The sequence below is a fragment of the Protomyctophum parallelum genome (assembly GCF_964188405.1).
Source record: "Protomyctophum parallelum genome assembly, chromosome: 6".
Taxonomy (NCBI): Eukaryota; Metazoa; Chordata; class Actinopteri; order Myctophiformes; family Myctophidae; genus Protomyctophum; species Protomyctophum parallelum.
The window spans coordinates 50,177,948-50,196,552 of NC_139701.1; the positions used below are offsets into that span (position 1 = coordinate 50,177,948).

Sequence of the window (18,605 nt, forward strand, 5' to 3'; positions counted from 1 at the left end):
TTTTGGCTCACTAGAAACACTGCTACACCAGTGGGTCTCAAACTGTAAGTGGTCAATGTTAAATGGTGCCGCTTTTGTCCAAAGTGCATTACATTAGATTGTGCATTGCATTCACACACCAATGGCAGAGGAAACCATGCAAAGCAATTAGGGATTCAGTGTCTTGCTCGAGGACACTTTGATACTAACTCTGGGGGAGCCCGGGTTCGAACTGGGAACCTTGTTTGTGGCTCCCATCCGGCGGCCACTCTACCCCTGAGCCACTTCCCCCTATATGTGTGTAACTCTGAGAGTGTACAAGTGGAGTACTATGCAGTATTATTGAAAATTACAACTCACTCAAAATTAAGTGTATAGTGATTGAAATAAATGCACTTAGTCACTTGACACCATTATTATGATGTTATTCTACCTAGGGTTTTCCATTCACTGCGTTACTTTGTGTGTTCTCTCGGCGAACAGGGTGCCCTTCCATTCAGCAGTGCACGGTAGAGATGGCCTCCCATTTCCTGCTGCATTCCATCCTGACAGAGATGGTCAACCTGGTGTCCGGCCTGGCGAGCGACACCATCGTCAAAGTGTTCCAACGGCTCAGGTCAGCGTCAAGCACAAATCCGCATAACACTCCATATAAAGTATGTCATTCATGGGCAACCCCCACCTTCACTTAATGGAGTGAAGACTCTGTAGTGTGGAAATATGGTGGCCCTCTGGAGTGAGTGTGGAAATATGCTGGCCCTCTGGAGTGAGTGTGGAAATATAGTGGCCCTCTGGAGTGAGTGTGGAACTATAGTGGCCCTCTGGAGTGAGTGTGGAAATATCGTGGCCCTCTGGAGTGAGTGTGGAACTATAGTGGCCCTCTGGAGTGAGTGTGGAAATATAGTGGCCCTCTGGAGTGAGTGTGGAAATATAGTGGCCCTCTGGAGTGAGAGGGGAACTATAGTGGCCCTCTGGAGTGAGTGTGGAAATACAGCACCTTTAAAAAAAATATATATATAGTGTAAAAGTTCATTTTCTTCCCAAATATAATTTAAAAAGTGAAACTTTCATATATTCTCAATTAATTGTGCATAAAGTGAAGTATTTAAAACTTATTTTTGTTTTAATCTTGATGATTATGGCATACAGCTCATGAAAAAAGAGAAATGTCGACCATCTGTCAGTATATTAATGTATGCAGTCAATACTTGGTCTGGGCTACTTTTGAACAAATTATTTAATCAATGGGGCGTGGCATGGAGGTGATCAGCCTTTGTTGTCCACTGTTGCGGTGTTATGGAAGCCCAGGTTTGCTTTGATAACAAAAGTTAATTTTAATTGTTGAATCTACTGTCCCACTCTGTGGGGTTCAGGTCGGACCAGTTGGCTGGTCAGTTAAGCACAGTAATACCATGGTCAGTACACCAGTTACTAGTAGTTTTGGCACTGTGGGCAGGTGCCAAATCGAGCTGGAAAGGAATATTATCATCTCCATGAAGCTTGTCAACATACTGAAGCACAATGTACTCTAAGAAGATGGGTGTGTTGAAACCAGTGTTAAGTTTTTACTGGCAGTGGACCAACACCAGCAGATAACATGGCCTAAATCATCACTGTGTTTTATCAAGTCTCAACATAACCGTCTATTATGATATTTTACAGCACAGTGTGCCTCCGTACATTGACGAGCTTTATGTCGATGCTGATCTTCCTTTTCCAGCAGCACTTGGCACCTGCCCACAGAGCCAAAACTACTAGTAACTGGTGTACTGACCATGGTATTACTGTGCTTAACTGACCAGCCAACTGGCCTGATCTGAACCCCACAGAGAATCTAGGTTGTATTGTCAAGAGGTATGTGTGTATGCGTGCGTGCGTGAGCGTGCGTGCACGCACGCACACACACGCTGGGGCCACCCTAGGTGCCGGGGTCCCATTACATTGAAAACCTTTTTTACATCACTGCTGCTAGAGTGTATGCCTAACGGATGTCCATGTTGCGTGTGTGACATCACTAGCTGTCCCCAGACTGGAGAGGTGTTCCTTCCATTAGCGCTGGTCCCGCAACTCAGCCAACCCCCTGCGACCAGCAGGAGCTTCATTCTGATCGGACGCAACTTCCACCAATGGCACTGCAGCACAGAACAAGGTACCCGCTCCAAGCCTTCTTCTCTAAATCACTGATTGGCTGTACTAACTCACAAGCTTGTGTTGTCTGCTGTATGTTAAACAATTATTATACACTATCGCTATATAGGGCATAGCATTGGGCGTGCTTTCCTGGCACCACTGATTTATTTTTACATAAAATAATTATATCAATTATTTTAAGCCTATAGAACACACATGGGCAACTGGCTGCCCGGGGGCCACATGCGGCCCCCACCTTCACTTAACTCGGGTTAATATCAGAATACTGATATATTTAATTACTTCAGTATATGTAGCTTAATGACTATAGAATTTAAAATTTATTTTAGTTTTTTGTGTCCAATGTATTTGGATTTAGTTCGTAAAGTTAACATAACTATAACTAAATGCATTTAAAACTAGAAACAAAATTTAAAGAAAATTTTCTGGGTGCCTGAAGCTCGCCAAGTCTGTGCAGCATTTGAGCCACGGACCACCATTTGATGACATTTAGCCTCTCAGAAGGGTCCATTTGGTTACATGTGAGCCAGGTCTCCCCATTGACTTTCAATGAGGTATTTTGTCTTAGTTCATTGCGCATTACGTTGCCACCAACATTCTAATGCTAACATGCTAATACTAACATGCTAACATGCTAGCATGCTAACATTTTAATGCTAACATGCTAATGCTAACATGATATCATGCTAAAATGTTAACATGCTGCTAACATGCTAATGCTAACATGCTAACATGCTAATGCTATCATGCTAATGCTATCATGCAAACATGCTAATGCTAACATGCTAATGATATCATGCTAATGCTATCATGCTAACATTCTAATGTTAACATTCTAATGCTAACATGCTAATGCTAACATGCTAATGCTATCATGCTAACATGATAATGCTAACATGCTAACATGCTAATGCTAACATGCTAATTATATCATGCTAACATGCTAATGCTAACATGCTAACATGCTAATGCTATCATACTAACATGCTAATGCTATCATGCTAATGCTATCATGCTAATATGCTAACATGCTAATATGCTAACATGCTAATGCTATCATGCTAACATGCTAATGCTAAGATGTCTGAGCTGTAAGGGTCCATTTGGTTTCGTTCAGGGGGGCGGCCCGGTTCCGGCGAGCCGCCCTGCTTCTGAAACGGTCGAGAAATGACAGAGTTACGTGTTTCCCCGATTTTCTCCATTGACTTTCAATGTGTGTGTGTGCGTGCACATGTGTGCATGTGCGTGCATGTGCATTCGTGTGTGTGCGTGTTTGAGAGGTGGTCAACTTGACCTTGAATCATTAACAAAGTATCAATTTCACCTGGGCTAGGGCTAGTCTATGCGAATGCAAACACTATTGAAAGTTAAAACCACACTGACTCAGTGAGAGAACGTATGTCCGAACAAATTGCTCTATCGCAAAAAGTAAACGTCAAATGCGATTTTTGTTTTCGCCGTGAGTGACCCGAGACATTGAGATACGCCGTGTGCGATCGTGGTATTGGTACGATAATAAACGTGGTTATGAGAGCGAGTTAAGAAATTGTGTTTGTGATGAAAAAATTGCTGACTCATTCAGGCATTTAACATGGAGTTGTATGACACATTATGATGGTACACCTGTCGCTTTCAGGGCTGTAGTTCACGTACCGTATTAATCTGGGCTGTGGTTGTGACATTGGGTGAAAGAGGACGAGTGTGGCTACAAAATTACCGAAACCCATGCGTGTAAAGTTAATATTTTGGCCGTGAGGACGATTTGTTCGGAGAATTTCGCTTCAGTCTTCACAGTGTCTTGTCCCTCTGACCCGCTCTCTCTCTGGCCGTGCGACACTCTAAGTCGAGATTTTTGCTCAGACCAAACACACTTTGAACTGCGATAGCGGGCAAACCGTGCGACGTATTCGAATTCCGTCTGAACCACGACAAAGTCGATGGCCTCGTGTGCTGTTTGAGGTTTAAATCGTGTTTCTACGTGACAGTATGCCAGAGTAATGTGGCTCCAAAGTAACGTGTCGTTTTCTGTTTTTACCCGCGTTTCCCCATTGACTTTGCATGGGGCATTTTTCGCGTCGTTTTTTGCGAATTACGTCGGCACGGTAACCCGAAACGGAAAGAAAAGCACAAGCACACCATTCCCGGCCGAGCCGCACGTTTCGATGTATATATTGTGGGGCTTTGGTAAACCGTGCGGCCGGCCATAGACGTCAAAGTTTCGTGTCTTGACGATTATTATTATTCTGGTTTAATTATATGACATACTACATTTTATAAACATCACTTTTTTAGGTCATGACTCACCTGGATCCTGGGATGGATTGATTATAGCCTTACAATTATTGATTATAGAGGAAACCTTGATGGCAGATGTGTCAGTGGTGCCAGAAAACCACGCCCACTGCTATGCCTTATGCTGAATATTAGACACAGTATACAGTGCTGTTTTTTGGGGGGGGGGGGGGGGTGATCTTCTTCTACAAGCAAAATTGAATGAGTCTATTGTGTCAGTAGCCGCCATCAGGCTACAGCCATAAACGTCAAGACGTCTAATTGCCAATTAAGTACTGGATGCCACGGGCCATATTTTGAAAATGGTGTAATCTGGTGTACAGGTGATGACATGCACATTACATGCATAATAGAATTACAAATTCTTTCTTTCTTCATAATGGGAGAATTGGCACTCAAAGCCTAAACTGGTGACCACCAGGTGGCGCTGAAAGAGTTAAGTAAAGGTCTTGACAGAGTTGAACGTAATCGACGCAAGAGTACATAAGGAACGGAGGGTGAGAGAAATTCCTCCCTTGGGTTGCGTCGGTTACATGATCTGTCTCACTCCGTCGGGTTGAGATCTGATCCCAAGCCAACGCAACCAAATTGCTTGCGTTGCGTACCTTGCGTCGAGGACACCCTGCCCACCTGGAGGCAGCAGAGATCAAGAAGGCTTTTCCTCCTCTGCTCGACCACTCTTGAAAGAGGACCACACTTCCGCCTGCACATTGAGTTGTAAACGTAAACACGATCGGCATGGATATATCACATTGGAAGTTAAACAGGACAACATGACATCAGCGTTCGAAGCACTGCTTTGCAAACTCGTCTGTGATTATCAGGCCTAGACTGACGTTGTGTCCAGTGGGGAATGGGCCGCCCAAAGAATGGGCCGCCGCCATTGCTTTAATATGTTTTTGGGCCAAATGTACCAGTCCAGCCCTGCTTTTCAGACGAGAACTCAGCAGAATTAGAGTGGAGAGAGTGTGTGTGTATCCTAAACATATGCTTCCATTTGATGACAATTTGACCGTTTACAGACGCGATCAACAAACTGTGTTTTCTGTTGCTGATGATCATCCACTAGTAGCCCCTCTCGGCACCCCCCCAGTTGAGCTCCTTTCATCGTTCACCCGTAGGGTCCCTCTGCAGTTCGTAAGCACCCAATAGAACGCAGCTGTACATATGATCCGTGCAGGCCGTGCTGCTGCCTTTTGGTGGTGGTGAGATGTTTCAAAAGAAGCATAATAGCTAGGAGACAAACTTTGTTTGACCGTTTTGGCTGCCGTTTTGGCTGACATTCTCTCTTCCTTCCTTCCTTGACTTCCTTATTGACTTCCCATTGTACCGTCTCCCGCACCGACAGTGGCTAGCTGAGACAGAGCATATCAGAGGCAGGAACATAGGGACGCGCAACTAGCCGGTGTGGGTGGCGGTACAATGGGAAGTCAATAAGGAAGTCAAGGAAGGAAGGAAGAGAGAATTTCAGAGCAACCAAAACGGTCAATCAAATATACTTAACGGCTATTAAATATACCTCTGCGCCAAATGAAAATTTGAATCGTATGTACAGCTGCGTTCTATTGGGTGCTTACGAACTGCAGAGGGACACTACGGGTGAACGATGAAAGGAGCTCAACCGGGGGGTCCCGAGAGGGGCTAATCCACTAGCAGCTTCCTTTGACAATGCATGGTAGACTGCAATCTGCCCGTGTGAATGCAATGATTAATTGATTACAGCACCAGCAAAAGACGCAAACCTTTGTCGTGGTGTTGACTTATGGATCGGCAGTGGTAGCCTACTTCAATTGATGATATAGTGTAAAACTCATTATATACAGTTATAACTACATCTCAACTCATAACAAAGAATATGTCGGTACAGTTTATACAATCTAAACATATTTGACGCATCGCATCCGACCAACTGCAGTTGCCAGGGGGTGTCACAGCTGCCATCTAGTGGGCGAGTAGATGCTTGCACATTAAATATTATTATAGACCGACGTAAACGACGCAAGGAACAAAACGGACTATGTAGAGGCCTTAAGGTGTATCCTTACTGATCCTCGCTCCAAGCGGCTCGAGGAGCCTCCTTTATCCTAGCTCTCAGCTGCTCTAAAAGCAACAATGACCATTCCTTTATCAGCTGCTCCTAAAGCAATAATGAGCATTCCTTTATCCGAGCTTTCAGCTGCTCTAAAAGCAACGATGAGCATTCGGGACGCGAACCATTTCCGCCGAGAATTTGTCGTGGAAGCAAGCATGCTTTGGTTAATACTTCTATACTAATGCTTTGGTTAATACGTCTACTAATGCTTTGGTTAAGACTTCTACTAATGCTTTGGTTAAGACTTCTACTAATGCTTTGGTTAATACTTCTATACTAATGCTTTGGTTAATACGTCTACTAATGCTTTGGTTAAGACTTCTACTAATGCTTTGTTAATTAATACTTCTACTAATGCTTTGGTTAAGACTTCTACTAATGCTTTGGTTAAGACTTCTACTAATGCTTTGGTTAAGACTTCTACTAATGCTTTGGTTAAGACTTCTACTAATGCTTTGATTAAGACTTCTACTAATGCTTTGGTTAAGACTTCTACTAATGCTTTGTTAATTAAGACTTCTACTAATGCTTTGGTTAAGACTTCTACTAATGCTTTGCACACACCTTTGATTGTTGCATTCTATTGTATGTTCCACACACCCTTTGCCAGACTCTCTTAGCCGTGTGCGTGTGTGTGTGTGTGTGTGTGCGTGCGTGCGTGTCTGCGTGCGTGTCCTTGCCTTGCTGTCTGTTTGCCCTACAGCTGACTGTTCAGATGAGGAGAACAGCCCAGGGCTGATGAGTAGGTTCACACGTAAGTCTGTTCCCCAGGCCAGCACATTCAGCCTTTCAATGTCTTTCAATGCATTATTCTAATACCACCCTTTCAGTCATTGACTTGAAACCATTTCTACAAATTCCTTCCACTTGGCCTCACATAGTATAGTGACCAGACCTTTGTGTATTTATTTTATTTCTTTCTTGAATTCATGTGTTCATTTATTTAGTTCCCATTTTCAAGGGCCCCATATAATTAGACCACAGTCCCCGGAATACAATTGGTTTTATCTGTGTAACGTCGATCGAAAGTGTGAAATCATCAGTGTTTATTTAAGTCGGAGAGTGAACAATTCCATTTGTTAACATTTAGACCTTAGGCCGATTCTAAAAACGCCTTCTAAAACCAAGGTTTTATTTTATTTTTATATGTTGCGATATGAGACACGGGGGATATTTGAGACACAGAGGTGGCTCCCGGCATGAAAGGTATAACAACGTATTGCACAATTATATCTTCATATAATTGGTAATTATATCTTCATATAATTGGTCTTAGCTCATTATAAGGTGACACCGTTTCTGTGTCTCATTTGGTGGGCATGCGGACACCTTCCTGTGGATACCTTTCTTTTGAAATGACCCAACCTGCCTGTAAAGTTTCTGTATCTCAATGAAGAAACTTGGTTCTTGATATGTAACTTTATTTGAACTGATAGGGTTTAGTAGCATACAGGTCATACATCCTATTCTAAGATCTAGAAATGTTTGTAGGTGTGGCCTTGATATAGGTGTGGCACAGTCATCATTGCCATCTAGTGGCTGTTATAAATCATATCACAACACTGCCTACCGATGACGTCACTGGCAGGCATGTTTCTGAACTGTCTCACACAGCTCTTATAGTTGCATCAGTGAGGACCAATTATATGAAGATAAGGTTTAAAATGGGTGGTCCTGCAGCCTAGTGGTTCTCTTTCCAGTCCATGACATAATAGTATTACAGTCCATTGATACGTCATATTGTCATTGTGTTGTGTGAATAGTATTAGTCCATTGATACGTCATATTGTCATTGTGTTGTGTGAATAGTATTACAGTCCATTGATACGTCATATTGTGTTGTGTGACAGCTCATAAGGGCTTCCAGCGCTTCGAGGCCCTGGAACAGACTGAATGGCTGACTCCAGGTCAGTGCAGAGGAGTGGCGCCGCGACAGAGGTTCCTCCTGGTCAACATACTGGACAAGAAGGTCAGGAAAAAAAGCAATGGTTCTCAAAAAAAATGAAAACCCTGTTCAACCCTGTAGTATTTTTCTCCTACCCCAAAATGTGCCTAAAGGAGCTTTACTTTACTTTAACCCTTTAAGACCTGAGAACAGATTCTAAAAAATAAAAAAAGTATTCTAAATCATGACAGTTTTCTGAAAAACGCATGTTTCTATGTCAGTGGTTCTAAACTATTTCATGTCAAGGACATTTTCAAGATTTTTCAAAAAATAGCAGATCTACAAGATCGTAGCACGGCACTATAAGCTTGTAGATCTGCTATTTTTAATGTAAAGAGTTGCACGCTGCAGTTAAAAGAACAACCACCGGAGGGCAGGAAAGTACTTTACCAAACAGAGTGGACCAAGGTCAGGATTACATGTCACAAAGAAGTAACACAATTGACATGCAGAATGCCCCACGGAGTATAATTATAGCAGTGGTTTTCAACCCTTTTCATATCGAGGCCCATTATTTATTCTGCATTTGAGCCACGGACCACCATTTGATGACATTTAGCAGACTCAGATCCATTTGAGTGTTAAAAGTTCAGGTTTTTTGGGTGCAATTGACCTCAGAAAACCTTTAATGTCAGACCTTTAAGAACAGTACTTAAACACATGCACTTAATATACCTTCCACCACTGTTTCTACCAAGCCCCAGAATGGCTGGCCAACGTCGAAGTCGACCCTACTGGTCAAAGCTGGAACTGCAAGCGGGTGGCGAAACACATGCACATGCAAGAGAGCGCACCCTCTGGGTGTACGTGTGAGGTCACGTGACGTAGAGGTGCCGCGAGAGCAGCGCGAGGGCTACTATCCTTAGAGTATATATGAATAGAGAAGACACCCGAGTTCTCCTCCCATCCACTTGCATTAAGTTGCTCAAAAGCGCATGAGGCGATTTCACTCCTCCTTCCGTGTAGGAACAGAGTGCATTCTGGGATGGATTAGCCCCAAACACATGAACGCACTGCCGTTGACTATCATTGTGCCGTTTGTGCGCGTTCACGTATGAAACATTCGTTCACGTGTCATGGCCCCAATAACATAAACGTGCGCAATGATAGTCAACGGAGCAGCGCTGGCTCGAGCTGCAATACCAAATTCGGTCACTATGTCCATTTCGCCTCAGGGTTTCCTCCGGGTGCCTTCTCTATTCATATATACTCTAAGCTACTATCAAAGGAGCCAACCAAATAATATATATATAGATATATATATATATATATATAAATACCCTATGGTTTCTACCCGACAGTGACATACTCGTATCACTTCTAGGCCGTGTTGATTTAGTCGACTAAAAATATGACGAAACATGTTCGTCGAATACCTATTTTTCAGTGACGAAAACTAAACCAAATGAAAACTAATCTATGATGACTAAAACAATATTTTGACAATTTCATTAAACAAATACATAACTAGACTAAAATGTTAGGAAGTGACTAGTGGACAAGAGATCCAGTATACGTCATTTTACACTTGGTTTGCATGCTGAAAATAGCAGATCTACAAGCAAATGTAAAATCAGTCATTGCGACGCCTTCAAGGCACGCCAAAATACATTTCAGTCAACTAAAATCACCTGTAGATTTAGTTGACTAAAATCTTGTATTTAATCAAATAAAACTAAAACACTAAAACATTTCAAGGTGACTAAAAAGTGTTATTCCAAAGACTGACTAAAAGTAAAATCAAAATGTTGCTGTCATAAATCAACATTTACAGGGTATTGCTATGTTGGAAAAACAAAAAGAGAATTGAAAACTAGAATTATTGAGCATAAGAGCAATATCAGAAATAATGATGAGAAGTCTCCAGTGGCCAGGCATTTCAATTCTGTAAAACATGATATTTGTAGGTTTAGAGATAGTCAATCCACTAAAAAGAGGTGGAAATAGAGACCGGGTTCTGCTTCAAAAAGAGGCTTATTGGATCCACTTCTTAAATACAGAGTTTCCTAAAGGAATGAATGTGAAGAGCTTTTATTAAATTGCTTTTTGTAATTGAACAGTTTGGAATCTAAGAAAAAAATGTAAATGTTGTAAAATACAAAAAACTGATGCTGGTTATGAAATGTATTATATGAACTGAGTGAATTGATTTCACAAATGAGACCCAGCTGTGATCTGTCGCTTAGCTAGCCTCTATGTCTTCTCTGTGAGACATACCCTAGTTTGAAACGCTGAGTAAGGCCTGCGTGCCGAAACGCGTTCGTTTCTCTAGATGGAATGTGATTTCATGAAATAAAGAAACTCAAACTGTATTAAGAGAGTGCCGATATTCCCCTTTTTCCATAAATCAACATGTACCACTTCTTACAGGTGACCCTGTACAGCTACAACTGGTCGGTGGACCTGGGCGCGTCGCTCAACAGAGAGCTGCTCCGCCTGGTGCAGTGGCAGAACGCCCGCGCGCACGTGGTGCACTGCCTCCTCAGCCAGAAGATGGGGCTGTTTCACCACTGCTGCTTCTCCGACTCACCCAGCCACGAAGACTCCAAGCAGGTCTGAGCCAGTATTTTTGTCGACTAATACTATGACAGAAAATGTGCGTTGACTACAGTACCTTTTTTCACTGACTAAAACTACATAAAAACTAAGCCATAATGACTAAAACTATGGCTAAATATACTGACAATTAATTTTCATCAACAAATAAAAACTAGACTAAAATGTGATGACTAGTGGACAAGAGATCCAGTATCAGTGGCGTATCCAGGAATTATGTTTTGGCCAGGCAAGATATGTCATTTTGTCGTCTCCCCGCGCACAATCGTAGCACTAAACTAATGGTTTTTTAAGTAAATTTTACTCCCACTACACTAACTACAACTAGACTAAATAGAGACAAAAAGGCTGAATGAGATTCTCTATACTAAATAGCAAACTGCAGACTGTAGGCCAAAACATCAGACGATTGGATGAAGAAACACGCAGGCAGAGAGGTGAACTGAAGATCCATGGCTTGTATTTATTGAAGAAGCACAGAGACCAAGACAGAGAGCTTCCCGCGCCCCTGAGTGAGCCGCGGAGCCCACAGCAGACTGACCGTGCGTCAGCCTGCCACCAAAGACTAACTTAACATTGTATTTACAGACATATATATGCAGTTTTCCATCAGCCTCTGAGACGAACTGCCTTGCATATTAAGCCAGTCAGCTAGTAATCTTAAGAAACATGAGATATGCAAAGAATGATGGTTCCCAGATACGACACATCCCCCCTTGACCATCACGAGATGGTCACATAAAAATATGGAACCATAAATTCCCTTACACCCCCCTTGACCCCATCATATGACCTATACTAAACATTAGGAAAAAAACAACAGAAAGTGACACTTATCAAAAGTTCCCAAAAACAATTCCAGGCACATTCATGCATATACGATAATTGACATTTGCAGTTTACATTTTAAGGTATACAGCTTGTCATAAATGATTTCTCTTTAGCCTCATTTAGGAGGATAATTCCTCTGTTGTACTTCAAATCCAGAATAACATGTTTTAAGCGTAACTGATAGTTGAACATTGCCGCTTTCAGGACATTTAGGACGTCATAACATATACGTTTATAATGCTTTAAATAAAGACTCTGCTCCACTAAGGCATGATTTGATTACCTTAACAGGCCAAAGTCTAAGCAATAATAACGAATACTCTCTTCACGCCTTGAGGAAAACCTCTTTGATTCATAATAGGCTACTTATGACTCAATTTATCTAATTATTTACTCCAATTTAAACCACTTTTCTGACAACTAGGTAATCTTCAAACAATGCAAAAATGGAACATGATTAGCACAATTAACTGACATTTAAACACAACACAACTTTGTCTTCCCCTGTGTGTTTCAGTTTGAAACACACAAGTTTCCCAACATGCTTAATAATTCGTTTATATTTTGAAACTATTGCTCCAAAGGTTCGATCTTGATGACAACACGCGACGATCCCATTAGTCAATCTGGACTATAATGAGAAATCTATGCTGCTACTGTTTACTCACGCACGTCCAAAGGTCCAAGTTTTCTCGATATTAACAACAAAATCTCGCACATCGTGGCAACTAACTGCCTTTTTAGTTGACTATTATTCGCACACTAAATATTATACGAGAAAAGAATAATTAGCTCTATTAATTACCAAGACGAATTACCACTGACGCGTAAGTGAGAGGAGCGCTCTCGTCCGCCTGACACAGCCACATACATTGTTTTAATAAAGCATACCATTATTTAATCATTGCCAAGACCCTATAGGCTCTATTTCTTGAATCAACTTTTTAACTAATTTAAACTTCGACAAAACACACATCAACACATGCCTACATTATATGCTGAACACACTTACATTACACACACTTTTTGAATACAGATAAAGACTGTTGAATCTCTCCATCTGTTATAAATGAACTCTTTTAGTGTCCTCTTCCATTGTCTCACCTTGTTTAATATCTATTATTCATTTGAGAAAAAGTCAATCTACCTTAAAACAGTCGCTGCTCCAAAATGAAGCGATACCTAATATCAATGCTACTATTTTATCAAAGGTATACTTTTAGTCCCATACTGCAGAATAACCGAGTAAGGTTAATAGACTAAACTATTTTGACTACCATTTTCACCATGATTACTTTAGCCCACACCTAGACACAGAAACTGTCCATAACTGTATTTTAAATCCTTCTCAAATATAATTCTCCCTTCTGCATATGACGTACCTTCGGTCAAACTGAAGAACTGCCTCATGTATGAAGAAAACTTGTTGCAATGTTTTTTCCGCGCACTGCGCCGTCACGTGTGTCCATTGTTCTTCCGTGGCCCATCCAACACATAATCACACTCCCCCCTTCCAGACATTATGTGAATATGAAATACCACACAATGACTGGAAAGAAAAATATGAACCCTGTGTAGCTACAGGCCGATCGAAACGCAACACCGTGAGCTTGTAGATCTGCTCTGTATTTGAAGAATGAAGAATGAATCGCTGTTTGTGACCGCCGATGAGATGAATCGCGCCGTGCCGTCCTCTCGCCGCACGCCGTGATGAAAGCTCTCGGTCGCCGCCTGGTCGGGGACCCCGCTCGGTGAAGACTCACTCGGTGAAGGCCGTGTAGAACGCCTCCCTCTGGCCGCTTGGTGACTGTAGAGAGTCGCCTTCCCCGCCGAGATGTGAAGCAGGTCCCGCCGATGCTGTAGAGGGCCGCTTTGTCCCGTGTCGTCGCCGATCCAGTGCACTGCATGTGCTGTTGTCCAACTCCAATCGCCGAAGAGAAGATCACTTTGTCCCGCCGTAGACTGAACGCCGTTCGCCGAAAAAAATCAAAACTCAACCGATTTGTCAAAATTGTCCACTGGTTCTTTGTGCCTGAAGTGAAAAAATCCTCCGCCCCACCCCCTCCTGGTGCTGCGGCCATCTTGGAAACTAAACACAATATAAACAGCGGCAGAGGGGTGGGGCCGAGAAAGGCCCTTATTAGGAACAGAGAAACCAGAAACGAATGAACCTTATCCTAGAGGAAAGCCTTAATATCAAATTCCTCATTTAGACCATCAGGAGACATGGTATTGAGGAAATAGATCCAACAGGTTTCACGTTGGAGAAGTAACCTTTCAAGATCGCCACCTTCGGGTTTATCAACTTTCTCAACACCAACATAATATTGAGATGTTCCGCATTTTACAAACGAGCTGCAACAGGATTGTTGATGGGGGGGGGGGGGGGGGGGGGGGGCACATGATTTTTAGCCCCGGAGAACATGAAGGCGCCAAAGAAATGAGCTGTGCCAGCTCATTTCACAATCCTTCTGTACTCCTAGATGTGTATAGGAGTTGTCCTGTTTGATGTCATGTACTGTATGTCAGTGGTTTTCAACCTTTTTCATATCAAAGCGCTGCATTACTTATTCGGCATTTGAGCCACGGACCACCATTTGATGAGATTTAGCGCTTCATCTTGCGCTACCCTTATCCCTTATCCCTATACTTATTTGCCTTTTTTTGTGAGCTTGTAGATCAGCTATTTCAACTATTTTAAAAGTTTTTTTTTAAATAGTAAAATAATGGCAAATAGGTTTAGGGACAAGGATTAAGGGTGGCGCAAGATATAGCATGCTCTATTTCCTTTGTTCGGCGCAAGATATAGCCCATAGCCTCTCGGATCCAAAACTTTGAATATTTTGTTGTCATTGATCAAAAGAACAATTATTTTACATTCTCTATCTCTGTAGACTTTAAGTAAATTAAGTCATGCAGATGTTTAACAATAACGTAACTCTTGAGCCCAAATGAAACCAAATGGAACCACCTGGAACCCCCCTCAAGGACCACTGGTGGCCCCCGCCCCGGACCACTGGTGGCCCCCGCCCCGGACCACTGGTGGCCCCCGCCCCGGACCACTGGTGGTTGGTGACCGTGGTGTGGTCACCTATAGACCCGGGGGATCCACCACAATCTCCTTGGTTTGCCCTTACATTAATTTGTAATTGAAGTCCATGTTTATGTTCATGTTCATTGAAGGAGGGTCCCCATTAGAGACACATGACTGAGCTTCTAGTTTTCCTGCAGGGTCCTGAATAAAACAAATGCAATACAACTAAAAATCACACCAGGTTACAAACCTGTCCGCTTTGTATGGCTACTGATGTTACAATGCACAATGGGTAGACTGAGGATGACCGTGACATCCGAGAACTTGACTCAAGTTAAGTCATTCTCAAGCATACAAAGTAATAAGTGAAGTTTTCCTGTCCGATGGCCCGAGTCTTAATGGCCCGAGTCTTAATGAGCCGAGCCGCTAGTGCGTGAAGACAGAAGGCATGGGCAGAGCGGCGGAATGCCATTGGACCCCTCGCAGACATTCTGCTCATCTGTTCAGTCCCGAGGAAGAACCCCCCCCCCCCCCGCATGGTCCCGCCACAGCCAGTCTCCCCCGTCCGTCCCCATCCCTAAGGGGGACCCCTCGCCCGGCTGGTTGGTCCCACCAGAGCCCCTGCTACCCCCTCCCCCACACTGCCCTCTAGGCGTTAAAGCACTGAAGCATCCGTTGTTATAGTCACGTCATTATTATTATGACCCCGGTTTCACTTTTCATTCACTGTGTGTGTGTGTGTGTGTGTGTGTGTGTGTGTGTGTCTTCGATTTCAGCGAGTCGTTTTATGATATCGCAAATCTACAAAGTAACTTTTGACTGAAGTTTAAATGGTAAATGGTGCATTTATATCGTGCCTTTATCCAAGGCGCTTTACATAGATTGTGCATTACATTCACCCATTCACACACACATTCATACACCGATTGAGGCGGAAGCCATGCAAGGTACCAACCAGCACATCGGGAGCAATTTGGGGTTCAGTGTCTTGCCCAAGGACACTTCGACATGTAGACAGGAGAAGCCAGGATTCAAAGCCACATTGGAAGGAAACCGGGCCTCCTCCTGCCTTACTTCCTTCACATGTGTTGCCAATGATGCTAATGAAGGCTCTGTTACAATGCATGTTGCACAGTGGTTCTCAAACAAATTTTTGTCACACATGTTGAGTATAAAATATTAAATAGTGCAGATTTTAGAGCGTACCTACTTGCACGCACCTCGACAGTGGGTGCAGGGCCAATAAGGCAATCATAGACACCATTCTTTAGGCAAAATAATTACTTTTTTAGTCAAGTCTACCTCCTTCTATAGTGCGGATTTTGCTCATAATACATAATTATCGGTATCGTTTGGGTTTAATTTATTTTTGTTATTTTAGTTATGTTCTGCGACTTCTGTTTGCAAGGCCTTAAAGTTGCACAATATAATTGTTAATCAGAATTATTTGTAGGACAATGAATTAAATAAAACTAGAGTAAGTGCGCTTGGTTAATTTCCAGCCAACAGTAGAACGTCAGCTGTGTCCGTTGCGATGCCATCGTGAAGTGTACATGATTGGTCCCTAAAGGCATCTATGTGCCCTCCACCCGACCCAAGAGACCCCCGCCCCCCGTCCCTCATAACCCCCCTCAGTCCTGCCTGGCAGCCTGTTTTATACTGCTTAATTGAACAAACATGTCTAAAAAGTTCTCCACAATGACTTGCAGCGTCCATAATAGCCTCTGTGGTGCTATAATTAAGCGACATTACATTCAAGGGTGTTTCTATATTGCCATTAACGCACGCCTGCGATGCTGCAGGAACTCGCTCGCAGGAGTTCCGAAAGATTCTCTCTCTCTCTCTCTCTCTCTCTCTCTCTCTCTCTCTCTGTGGTGCTGGCTGATTATCTATGAGCAATTTACTGTATTACTCTACAAGGGTGCAACACAACCTTGGTGCCCTGAGTATAATGAGGCACATTGACAAAAACACTGAGCCACAACAACCACCCACCCAGTCTTCTTCCCCAACAATCCAGTAGCCTATAGAATTAGGAATGACTCGTTATCCAAGTGAAATGAGCATCAAACAAATGCAATTCTTCATATTAATAACAGCAGAGCAAGCAGCTAGAAGTGCCTGTCCGTCAGAAAGTTTGTGATAGATCCAAATTAATTTAGAAAATTGTGAAAAAAATGTGAAATGAGAAGAGAAGAGTACTGCTGAGGCAGACAACCACAGACAACACTCCATGATGCATAATAGAATGAAGGAAATGCCAGCACTCAATATTGTCCTTTTTCACATGATTTTTAAAATGTGAAATAACACTAAGAGAGAGAGAGAGGTCCCTGCGTGACAAATTATTTGAGATGGACAGTATACAGTAAATCTTTTTTTTTTCATGGTAGGGGGGGGGGGGGGGTGGGGGCATATGTTTGGTCCGACATACTAACAGTCCAACAGGCATTAGTCCGACACCTTACCTAACCTCACAGGAAGCCACAGATCAGTTTTAACCTGCCACGGTTTAGTTTTAACCTGCCACACACGTCAGGAGCCATGGGTTAGTTTTAACCTGCCACACATTTCAGAAGCCATGGGTTACTTTTAACCTGCCACAGACTCGTCCCGCCGGTCCGGAAGAGTCAAACCGGCAACAACAAGTGCTCTCCTCTAACCTTTATGCAGAGAGCTGCCCCAATGTTGTCACTTTGGTGTTTGAGTTTTCCCATATTTTAACCAGGCCGATTCTAGTTAGTGTGGTTGCCCCGAAGGGCAAAACTAGACTCTAGTTACTGTAAATGAGGATACTTTGACGCACTATTCCTCACACAGTTTCTGCCGCACACACTCGAGCCATATGTCAAATTGACCGGCTTCATCGGGAATCGTGTGCTTGTAATTTGCTAAGAGATCCGTTGTATAGTTTAATTGATATTAATTAATTAGTTCTCCATAGACTTATAATGGGGAAATCGAAGACTAAATGTATTTTTTTTCCCATTGGAGACCGTAAGCGCCATATTTACAAGACTTGGGAGGGAGGTTCATAATAATTATGAAAATTAATTGAAAAGGAATTACATCAGTCGGCCTCACGGTGGCGCTATAACAGCCCACTTTACGTTTTTCCCTATAACTCTTGAACCGTAAGTCGTAAAATCAAATTATTTTTCCATGGATTCCTTGGGTCATGATGCATTTCCACATATAGGCCACGCCCATTTGTCAGGGAAAAAAATCATGCAAATTAGAATTTTGTCCAAAACACACTTTTTGCTTTTCCTCCTACATATTTTGTCCAAATCTCACAAAAATCTGTACACGTGATCTCTGGACCTTTCCGATGAAAACTCGAATGGCGGAATTTTGATAGTGCATATCGTTCGGCCGTAATCGTCGTCCGAAGTTAGTAGGATGGGCCTATATCACAAAGAATGCCATGAATCACGAACGGAATGTCCAATCCATCCCAAATTTGAATCACATGTCCGGGGTGGTTCAATCAACCAAGTTCTAAAAGCAATTCCATTTTAATCCATAGGGGGCGCCGCACATGCGACAAATGTAACCGTTTGTCGCAAAAACATGAATTTCGGGGGTTAAATCCCCTCCGAATTACTTACGCATGATCACAGGGGTGACGCGACATTGTAATTGGCTGGCAATATTAGTGGGAGGGGCATATGTAAGCCACTGCGGCAACCACACTCTGCAATTTTTTTAAATTGCGAATTTTC

The 18,605-nt window shown here is 42.8% G+C and overlaps 1 protein-coding gene across 1 annotated transcript in view; it reads left to right on the top strand.

The window, feature by feature from the left end:
* The window catches only part of szt2 (SZT2 subunit of KICSTOR complex), a 181,611-nt gene that overhangs the window by 126,844 nt on the left and 36,162 nt on the right, over window positions 1-18,605 (top strand). Inside the window, exons 59-63 of the mRNA XM_083766835.1 lie at window positions 463-595; window positions 1,998-2,128; window positions 7,218-7,268; window positions 8,365-8,483; window positions 10,830-11,012. Of these exons, the coding sequence (XP_083622961.1) occupies window positions 463-595; window positions 1,998-2,128; window positions 7,218-7,268; window positions 8,365-8,483; window positions 10,830-11,012 (617 nt within the window). The remainder of the gene's footprint in view (window positions 1-462; window positions 596-1,997; window positions 2,129-7,217; window positions 7,269-8,364; window positions 8,484-10,829; window positions 11,013-18,605) is intronic.